The sequence below is a fragment of the Akebia trifoliata genome, chromosome 15 (assembly GCF_017979445.1).
Source record: "Akebia trifoliata isolate Shusen 1 chromosome 15, ASM1797944v1, whole genome shotgun sequence".
Classification (NCBI taxonomy): Eukaryota; Viridiplantae; Streptophyta; class Magnoliopsida; order Ranunculales; family Lardizabalaceae; genus Akebia; species Akebia trifoliata.
In genome coordinates this window covers 7,324,202-7,335,937 of record NC_141389.1, presented here as the reverse complement: position 1 = coordinate 7,335,937, position 11,736 = coordinate 7,324,202, and the positions used below count along the sequence as shown (strand labels likewise).

Below are 11,736 nucleotides of genomic sequence, written 5' to 3'. Positions count from 1 at the left end.
CTTTTTCTCTTTCAAATAGCCCAAACCTACTTACGTGGCTCATGGACTCAAACCCATTCTTGGTCTATACTCCCCAACCCAACCTAAACCCCTCACCTAGGCCCATTCAAATTAATCCTATCCATCAATACACCCAAGCCCAACCTACAACCTAAAACCCAATCATTCTCTAATCCAATCCATTACCAAATCCCAAAGCCAACTCATTACCCAAACCCAACTCAACATCACAACCAATCACCACAATCATCAAGGTGGGACACATGTCACCACTTCAACTCACTTCCCTCATCCCCAACCTATCCCATCACCTTTTCTCTAAATATCATCTACCCACATCAACCCATCATCCTTTCTATAAAAAAATATAATCTACCCACACTCCTAACCCATACCTTTCCCTAATCTACCCTCATCATTACCTATAAAACTCATATCTACAATCTAAACTCACACTCCTCCTCTTAAATCAAACACTAATCCTCTCTCATCAACTCATCTCAACCTTTCATTTCTACCCATTTTAACATATGGCATCATCTCCTTCACCCTCCCAAAATATCATCAACCACCTTTTTACACCACCCATTTTCTCAAATCCAATACCACTCCCCTTCACCTCACCAAACACTCAACCCATTTATCACTTTCTTACACCCTCATCTTTACAATTTATTATCCTTCACCTAACACTCAACCCAAATGGATTGAAAGATTCAACCCATTTGGGTTGTAAAACAACCCATTTAATCTTCTTACACAAATACCCTTCAATCCCCTCTAATTTACACCTACCTTCCTCTTAGACCCCACACCATTCTACTATTTCTCTTTATTTCACCCCATCTTACCCCTAAAATAACTCTCCTAATCCTACAAACCCAACCCCCCCCCCCCCATTCTCCACTCACAACCCCTAATGAAAAACCTAAGGTTTACCCCTCAAAAAGATTAAAAAGAAATCACTCTTTTTAAGATTTAATACTCAACCCTCTACTCTCAACTCAGTCCACTACCTTCAACTTTCAATTCTCAACTTCCTCTCAAGCAAGTCAAAGAAGGTCAAGGAAGACTCATCAAGGAAAGTCAAAGGAAGTCAAAGAAGGAACAAGGTGGGTTTGGATAAAAGAACACCCCTTCCAACTTCCCTCTTCTACTCATCCCCCTTCTCTCCATCTTTGTACACATCACAATTGTTTCAATCATCAAGGGGACCATTTTTTAATAAGGGTGCCTTCAATGGTTTGAACCAATATTAAAGTCTCTCATACTTAAGGGCACATATGAGATTTTTCGATTCTTTTATTTTTATTTTAAAAAAGGATCGAATCCGAGGTTACCACCAACAGTGGATGGAGTAGGGTGCCTAATACCTTTCCTACTCCATAAAATGGACCCCCTTACTTAGAATCAAAAGTTGGACCATGTACCTTATCCGTACAAGAGTCATTAAATGCCAAAATGACATAGTTTTCGAAAAATATGACATTGGGTGACCATTCACACCCTTTTATAAGTATGAATGGTGGTGACTCCAAAACCCCCAAAGTAGATGATATATTCAAAAATGAATAAATCACGTGTCTACAACAAATATTGAGAACCTTATGATTTAGGACAAGTTTATCCCCAAAGGTCTTCCAAAATTTTATAAATAGTACATCCACCCAAGACAAATAAGAAAGAGGAGCTCAAGTAACCCAAAATTCTATCCAAGTCTCTCTTCAAAATCATCTAGCCTATCAAAGTTATGTCAAAATCCCTTCCCAAGCACCTAAAAAGATCTAACTAATAAAAAGAAGAAGAAGAAATCAAGGCGGGGATTAGTTGTGATTTTTCAAACTTTTCCTATGTAATCCCCTTCTAAACCTCCCTCCCCTATCTATTCCACTTCTTTACATTTAAGCAAGTTTATTTTTATGCTTTCTTTGCTTGTAGCAATGTAGATCTTAGTTTGTTTTAGTAAAACTTCCTAGAGGTAATTTTCTCTTATAGAATAGTTGAATATTTGTTCTAATTCTCTCAAGAGTATTAGAACAAATATTCAAAGGTATTAAAATATTTGTTCTTTATTTTTCTTGCAAGCTTTAAGTTCCTAAATTAGTTGTTCTTTATTTTTCTTATAAGGTTTAAATTCATAGATTAATTATTCTTTACTTTTCTTATAAGTTTAACTTCATAGAATAGAGATTTTCTTAATTTCTTTCCTAATGACTTAAGAGCTAGAGAGTAATTCTTCCTTGGAGGTAATCTTCTCTTTCTAAGTTCATTACATGCATACATTATGCGCACACACATCATTATGTTTTTTTTAAAATGTCTATGGATCAAAGGTAGGGACCGATCTAGATCTATACCTAACTTTCTAAGCTAAAAAAAAATAATCCCAAAGAGGACACAACTCATGCATAAGGTCCTTAGTCTTTCAATGATGGTGTCCAACTCATGGACAACTCTTAAAGGCTAAACGTTTAGTCTTTAAAAAGAGCCTTGGGATCTAAGAAGGTGAAATCCATGTGGATTTTTACCAAAATCCTAGGCTCATAAAAAATTCCAATAAGGACGTTCTTTTAGTTTTAACTTGCTTATTGTCTTAATTTGTTCATTTTTTATAGTTAGACTATGGTTAATTTTTCTCAACTTTTCTCTCTAATTTCATTTATTTTGCAAAACCCACAAAAGAGTTTCCTAATCTCACCAATGGTCATATATTGGCAATAATCTTAGGATAGGAGGGACAGGGTGCTTAACCATTCCTTGTCCCTCAATCGAACCTCCTTACCTTAGAGTTCTAGGTAAACTTTTCCCCTTAACTTTTGATAATATGAGTCACCACAAGTCAAAAAATATAACTTTAAATTTTTTTTATATTGTCCATTTACACTTAAATTGACTGGTGGCGACTCCTAAACCCATGTAGATGAGTTCAAACTTCTCCAAAGGTTTCGAAGCCCACGTATCTATAGTTATAAAATAAATCAATCAATTGGGATGCAAGTTTGCAGTACAAATAATAGATAAAGTCTACTTTAATTACACAGCATTCCACAATATTATTTATTACATGTAAGGATACAAAGAGGAGAAATTACACACATGCGAGAATACACACTGACACAACTTGCAACAAACAAAACAATACTAGTCCAATGACTATTGAAATAAGTTTTCTTGATTCATGGAGGAAAGATTGCGAAGAAGGTTTGGATGCCGGTTAAAATGATAATAGTACATGTAGCAATTAAAGCAATAACTTTCCATGGGTTACTGCAATGAGTGTGGGCAAATTCACCTTTGTAGACCCTCCACGTGTCTTTACGATAGTTATGAATTCCATTTATAACTTTCGAATAGGCATAAGGATTATGAACCAATCCAATTGCCAATTGGTTGACAAGCTTTGCCACTTCCTCATCACTGCCAAGGCAGTTGTGGATTATGTCCACGGAACGCAACAATTTCACATCATCAGCATGATCAATGAGTGTATCTAGGAAACAAATGAAGGAGATGAATGCACAATCACCGAGGAAATCAGAACTCAACTCATAGGCAATTAAATTGAGAAACCTGTCTTTGGTGAAGTAGTTAATTTCTAATGTAGGAAGTGATAGCTCTCCGTTGAACATCTTAGATTTGAATTCAACGTCATATAAACTACCTAAATCATTTGTCTTGAATGTAATCCCCATATCTAGAAGCACATTAACTGGAGGGTATGATCGCCACAAATCATAACTCGCCGACCCAAGATTGTAATCAATGGGATTGTCACCGACTAGTTTGGTCAGAAAAAGGTCTAGGATATGATGGGGAACATGGTTTTTACCAAAAGATGATGAATTAATCCTAACGTTTTCTTCCACTTCAAAGTCAACATACCTGTAAATCATATTTTCACAGCCTTTTTTGAAGTCCATCATCACCTTCAAAACTCGGTATGGGAGCTGATTCTCAAGCAAGAATAAATCTCTAAATATAAAATGCATGTCATTTCCGAGTGCTAACAACTCGTCGTAACTGCAACCAGACATGATACGATCAATGAAATCTAAAACAAAGCAACCATCCAAAAACATCATGATCGTGAATGCTTCTTTGTCTAGAGAAGAAATGAACTCCTCATCCTCATCGTAGTACTTCCTAGCTTCATCACTTACATTTTCAACCTCATTATAGACATTTTTGTAGGCCTCATCAATGTTAGGATCAATTCCACTAACAAATCGCCGAGCCATTGTGACCTTGAGCTCTCGTAACATCGATGATTCTAATTTTTTGTGGTGATAAGGTCCAATTGATACCACTGTAGGCTCAAAACATTTCTTATTAGCTTCATTCTGGTACCTTAGGAATTTTAATGTTGTCATTGGTCCTTTCGTTGCTTGTGCCCTTCTTTATGTCGTCCAACAACTTGTCCTTTTGACTTCTTGGGGTGGATGTATCTGTAATCATGGAACTAACACACAAATGGCATGTGAGGAGACAACTAAAACTATAAGTTGGCTTCTATCACTCTGTTTTTTTTTTTTTTTTTTTTTTCCAACTATACATAAAAATATTGAAAAAGGAATATTTTAGACACTTAACCGCCATCATCACAAAATGCTTTAAATTCTCTCAAAAATTAGAAATTTTAGACACTTTTTTATTTTATTTAATAGTACGTCTTTAATATTCCAAAAGCCCCATGAATTGATTTTTACTAAACGGGTCATGAAAGGTTTAATGAAGTCTCCACATTGGATGGTAATTCCTATAGGGTCAGGTCAGTCTAATTCACTAAATTAATTAGCAATTCATTGAATTAATTGATGTTTTGTTCACTCAATTGTGCAAATTTGGTTACATATTTTCCTCACTTTTTTTAACAAACAAACTATACTTTTTGACAGAACTCATGCTATGGTTTCAAATCTATGTCTCGAGTCAATTAATCTTGGAGAAGATAAAACCTCCATTCAAAATTATTTATACATGCATATTTGTATAAAATAATTAAAAATATTTTTATGAAATAGGGAATGAAGATTAAAAGATGTTTAATCATAATATCATATTTAATTTAGATAATAAATATTGAAATTCTAATAAAATTAAGAGAGTTGCTATTACCACCCCTACTTTTACTTATTACACCACAATTTCTTCAATCATTTATCTCACCTGAATTAAAGCTCCAAACACGTACTCTTCAAACATTACAAGGGTATTCCGCATATTATAATCTCAACATTATACCACTCATCAGGGGTGGAGCCAATATTTTCTTGTAAGAAGAGAATTGACATTGGGGAGATAATTCAAAGGTTTTTTTTATATTAGAGGTTGAAGAAAATGGACATTTAGATCATTTCTCATTAGTCTATGTAAGAAGACCTAATTCAAGTGTCATTAGTTTAAAAAATAGGGTACGTCAAATATTCACCAAAACGCCTACATGTCCCTTTGATCTAGCTCTTCTTTAATATATTAATGCAAAATGATCTCATTAATCGTTTTCAACTTGAAATCAAAATCCATTTGATTTTTCATTCCAAAGTTGATTGGGTAAAATTTTAACCCTAACCTTCAACCTTGAGATTGATATACTTTAACCTTCAAGCCTAAAGAAGAAGATAGGATTTTTGGAGTAGAAGATGATGTGATATTTTGATAGAAAATTATATTGTTTTCAACAAGTAATCAAGGTGAGGTAACGACATATTGAACATGAAGTTAAATAGGTTAAAATTAATTTACTATTTGAAGATAAATATTTTTAGATGAAAATTTCTTAGAGAAAAATTGATCAGTGATTTAATATGAGGGTATTTAGATTATTTTTTGTTAGTTTGGGAGAGAAGAACAATGTCAAAGGGTGCATGACTGCATGTCATCTATTTCAAAATAGGGGTATCTCCAATATTTGCAAAAATGTAGTGGGGAGCGGGAGGGGGAGGGCCAGAAAGACAAAAGGATATGTCATCAGTTTTATAACATAGTGGTGGGAGCAAACAACTTTTGCAAAAGAGAGGGAGAAAGAGGCACGGCATCAGTTTGAAAACAGGGGCCATCTCAAATTATATATATGGGTCCCGTTCCCCACCCTAAGTTTTACCCTACACTTTAACAAACGTGTTTTGTCCTACATGGGTTAAAAATTTTGGAATAGGCTGATTTTTGGTGATGATGATCTCTATGGTGAGGAGATCATTCTCATCAAAAATCAGCTCATTCCAAAACTTCTAACCCCATCAAAAATGGTTTACAAAAAATGAACGGTCTACAATTTTTCAACTTGTAAACATGGGGCTAAACAATTTCCCTATATATATATATATATATATAGAGAGAGAGAGAGAGAGAGAGAGATTCTATTAGCACTCCAACTTTTACTTATTCTCTATCACTCACTCATTTTCCTTTTTTTTCTAATTGGGGTATAATAAGTAAAATTTGGGGTGCCAATAACAGCTTTTTTTCAATGATTCTCAAATATATTTTGAACATTTTTTTTAGTCTCTAGCGTATTTAATCCAGTTGATCTCCTCAGAATAATCCCCAAAGCAAAATTTGATACATATTTTTCTTAATTTATTTAACAAATAACTTTACTTTTTAACGAAAAATGTGCAGCTTGTCGTTAATTTTAACAACTTAAGAACTTAGAAAAACACTTTCCTTACTATGTAAGGAAAATTTTGCGACCAATCTCCACGTGGAATTAAAAACCCTGATCAAATGTCACATAAATATTAATAACTTTAAAAAAAAAATTAATTTTTCACTATTGAATTTTAATTTTAAATTTGTGATTGTCCATATTCAAAACCTCAAGCCTAAAATAGGTTTTTTTATTTATTTTTAATTTTTTTATATAGAGAATTTATACTCTGCCTACAGTGACAACACAAGCTACACTTCACCCCTAAAAGGGGAAGGGGAAGGGGAAGGGAGGGGGGGTGGGGGCAGTTGATGACCGTCGTGGTGGTGATGGTGGAAAGGTAAAGGGGAAGAATAAGAGGCGCTGGATTTTTAGATTATGGTGAATTCATTTTTCATAAAAAAATATCAATCAAACACATAAAAAATATCATTTTTCATAATAAAAGAAATACAATTTTCCACTAGTTTTAAGTAATCAAACATACCTTAAATAAATCTAGGGTACTTTTCAAATATCTCACCTGTTAAATTTAAGAAAATGCAACCTTAACCGAATGTATGGGGTAAACCTAATCTAACATTTAGCAAGGAATAAGCTTAGGGAACAGATCAAGGGACATGAAAAAACATATGTAAAAACAATGTAACATTATTAAAATTTCAAAATATGGGTTAGAAGCTTCGGATTAAACTGATTTTTTGTGAGGATGATCTTTATGATGGGAAGATCATCCGAAAAAAAAAAATCAGTCCAATCTGAAACTTCTAACCCCATTAAAAGTGATTTAGAATGTGGGCCGTTGATTTTTTATCAATTTTTGCCAATAATTTGTAAATCACTTTTGATGGATTTAGAAGTTCAGATTGAGCTGATTTTTTGTGAGGATGATCTTCTCATCATAGTGACCATCCTTGCAAAAAATCAGTTCAATCCAAAACCTCTAACCCATATTTTGAAAAATCATTGTTTTTACATATATTTTTTCATATGTCCCTTGAACCGCTCCCATAAGCTTAATATCATTAATTTAATAGAGGGTCTTTCTAAAATATATCTGGACTTTTCAGGTCTCAACCTTGGGTTGGGGTTAGAAAAGTCCGCTTAATAACATTTGTTTAATGAGGAGCCTCAAACATGACAGAAGCTATTTTTATTATCAATTACAAACTCTTTGTTACAATATTTAATATTAAATATAATTGAAAAAACAACCTTTCTAACACCATTTAAAATTAAATATAATTTAAAAAAAATGAATAAAAAAATATATAATAGAATATAAATAACTTACCAACTACTATAAGATTGAGACTCGTTGGTCTTTGGGTGTGAAACCCCTCATTTAAACCCTCGTACATGCTTGTCTAAGTGTTTGGGTTTACACATAATACAAAAATCCTAATTGTCAGATGTCCAAAAAAAAGAGAGCTCTCTTTGAATTTTATAGGTGAAAGTGTTATTCGCTGAATTAATTGAGGAATGTTTTAATCAATTGTCCAAATTCAAAGAAAACATGCAGCTTGTCTTTAATTTAAACTGCAACTTCAAATCATCATTTGTTAATATAAAATCTCAATTCTTTCTACAGAGAGTCTAGGCTACATATCACCTCTAAAATTTTAAAATAAGATTTTTATTCATAGGCGATGATGAGGTCCTTTATTTATGTGTAAAACTGGTTGTAATCTCTACAATCTCTTACTCGTAATAAATAAATCAATCAATCAAAATTCAGCAATTAAATGGTAGAATAAATTTGCTATGATTTTATAACCCATTAAAAAGAGATGAAATTTCCCATGTGACAAAAGAGCAGCTTTCCATTGTTTTAACAGCTTAGCATAATAAAGAATATCGATGTCAATCCACAAAGGTTGGTGAGATTGCCAACGTGGGTAAAATATCGGACACCCCCCCAGAGAATCAGCATTCTCATTGGTCCATGTATGTGGAAGGCATCTTAACGTGGGTAAAATATAAGTATTTTGTAAATTCAGATATCCTTAAATACATGTGGACTAATAGAAATGTGGGGTCTCCAAAATGCAGGATTTAAAAAATTTATCCCAAAAATTATATGGTGGGTGGAGGGAACAAATTGCAAATACCTCTAGGATTAGTCAGGTGCTCTAAAAAGCTGAAGTATTAAATCCCCAGTTGCAATAGTGTAGGCTACACCTCACAAAGAAACATTTTACTCATGGAAAAGTTAATTTGAGATTTGACAGAATCATGATCGACCAATTGCAAAATACCAAAGTGTGTAGTTTTGTAAATTGGGAACACTTTCAATACACGTGGCTTCATGGAATTCTATTAAATCTCTGAATGACTTGACTATGAGCGAAAAAAATTTCATTTCACCCCTAAATTTTTATTTGTTTTAAAGAAAAAAGGTGACCAACAAGAGAATAAAAAAGTTTCCAAGGACCACTTTCCCAAGGGAAGAGGGACATACTAGACTTTTAAAAATAAAATAATATTGTGTCGGAAATAATTCATAATTTATGGTGTCTCAAACCGCATTTGAGGCTCTCCTTTAAACTAACCTTAATAAATATCTTGCAAGTAAGAAGCACAACTAAATTATAAAATAAAACAAACAGGAAAAAAAGAAAGAAAGGTGCATAATTAAGAAAAATAGCTTACTTATGAACAAGTGTAGGTTCGTTGTTGTTTAGGTGTGAATTCCCTTCATTTAAATGCTCCATTTCCACTTGAATTATTCTGATTCAAAAATAGGAAAAAGATATGTACTAAAAAAGCCAAGATAACAAACTCAAAAGATAATAAATAGAACAAAAGTAAATAAGCAAGAACACAAGCTTTGCGTGGTTGAAAGCGCCCTCGATTCGCGGGGTGCGCGGATCCGCTTTTGACCCTTGAGGTTTGGGAGTCGCCACCTAGTTATTGTGGTCTAGGAACCAAACTGACCCTACAATGGATAAAAAAGAACTAATCTACTATAGAAATCTGAATCCGGGGATCATGTTACGGGGTTGGAAGGTGTTAGGCACCAACCCCGTCCGGCCAATGCCGGTCTCTACTTATCCCAAATAGATCTACATTGCTACTGAAAAATCTAGAAAAAAAATAAAAATAATAATAATAAAAAAGCTTACCTTTGATCTACAAAAGTGTTATTCCCTCAGATCTGGTGAAAACGGCTCCTTGTACCGTATTCCTTACTTCGTTCTATCTCCGGATCTGATTTCTGATCCCCGAGGTAAAGTATCTCTTTCTTGGATCTGGGTGCTTCTAATTTGTTGTAGATTTTTGGGATGTTTTTGAGAGGTTTTTGGGTGTTTTTTAGGCTAAAATCAGAGTAGGGGTGTTAGGGAAGGAGTTGGGGCTCCAAAATTAGGGTTTTGGAGGGGTTGTGGAGGCTTCTTCACCTACTTTTCCTACGATTTTTTCTTTGATACGAAAATAGGGTGTGGAAGCTCCTATTTATAAAATTTTTTAGAAGCATTAGGGTTTGATTAGGGTTTCTTTTTAGGATTTCAATTAGGGTTTAGACTTTGGTCTCATGAGATGGACTTAGTCTTTAGGGTTTTGACTTTAGTCTTATGAGATTGGCTTGATTAGATTAGGGTTTTGATTTAGGATTAAACTTTAGTCTTATGAGATTGACTTGATTAGTTGAAATTAAGGTTTTGATTTAGGGTTTTGACTTTAGTCTTATGAGACTTTAGTCTTATGAGATTGACTTGATTAGTTGAAATTAAGGTTTTGATTTAGGGTTTTGACTTTAGTCTTATGAGATTGACTTTAATACTTGACTTTAGTCTTACTTAATTAACTTTAATTTTGACTTTAGTCTTATTTGATTGACTTTAATATCTTGACTTTAGTCTTGCTTGATTGACTTTAAATTTTTGGAGAACCCCTCTCTATTATATCTTTAATTCTTTGGACCCTCAAATGAAATGGTCCTTAAAGAAATATCTTACGAACCCTCAACAATTTTGCCTGAAAGCTTGATTGATCGATTTTTTTGTTTACATTTTAAAATTAATTTTATTAATGTTTCACTTTACATTATTTAATGATTAATTTCAAAATTTTTAATTATTAAAGTTGTAAAATTACCGTTTTGCCCTCGGAGAGGATTTTTTACGTTTTAAGTCGTTTTTCAATGTTCCAGGATGTTTTAGAATCAGTTTCTCGTAAGGAATTCAATGGAAAAGTTGATTTTTGTCATTTATGAAATTTTTTGTGTGAAATGATCGTGAATTTTATGAGAGGTATTTTCGTAATTTTATCGAATTTTGTGAAAATTAGTGAAATGATTTATTTGGTTTCGATTTGTTGTTTTATGTGTTTGAATGGGTTTTCCTAAGCGTAATGTAGGCTCTAGGGTTGTTTTGATGTTAGGGGTATTTTGGTAATTTAGTCATTTTTAGTGATTTTTATCGTGAAACTTCTTTTTGATTTGCAAGATGATGATTTCTATATTTTTGGGTCGTATTTACCTAGTGTAGCGTGGTTTCTAAGTTTTGTCAATTCGAGATACCTCATCCGGATTTCTAAAACATATCTGATAACAAAATGAAGCATTAGAATAAACATCCATCATTGGGAACCTTTGCGATCGGGTTAACGAGTTGATTAATCAGGCGAGTGCAAAAATGGGGTGTCTACGGTGGTTCGACAAGATTGCCTATATTCATAACTATAAAGAGAATCATTCTAACTAAGAAAAAACCTATTACAATCTCTCTCCTCCCTCTAAGAAATGGGGCCACTTATTCAAACTCAATTCAGGCTTCACAATAAGTGTGTATATCAGAAAAAATAATGCAAGTAACCTTAAGAAAAATATTAAGTATTTGCCCTTTTCGTAAACCCTAAATTTTTTGTCACAGGGACTTCACCCTAAAGCCCGTGAGCAGGGTGCGTTGCGCCTTGCATCCCCAACCCGGGGGCGTTGCTCCTTGCACCTCCGCAATTCAATGGGCTTAGTATCTTGAAACCCTATTCTTCAATGAAGATATGTGATTGGGACACACTAAAGGTGAGAGTAAATGATTGTGGCATAAGAATATGGGATTGAATCTCCAAATTGAAAAAATCTCACAAAAAAA

The 11,736-nt window shown here is 33.6% G+C and overlaps 1 protein-coding gene across 1 annotated transcript; it reads right to left on the bottom strand.

Moving 5' to 3' along the window:
* Nucleotides 1-3,176: 3,176 nt before the first annotated feature.
* On the bottom strand, nt 3,177-4,238 carry LOC147384161 (UPF0481 protein At3g47200-like). Its single transcript, XM_086426358.1, has one exon. The coding sequence runs from the start codon at nt 4,236-4,238 to the stop codon at nt 3,177-3,179; it is 1,062 nt and encodes a 353-aa protein (XP_086282484.1).
* Nucleotides 4,239-11,736: the final 7,498 nt, after the last annotated feature.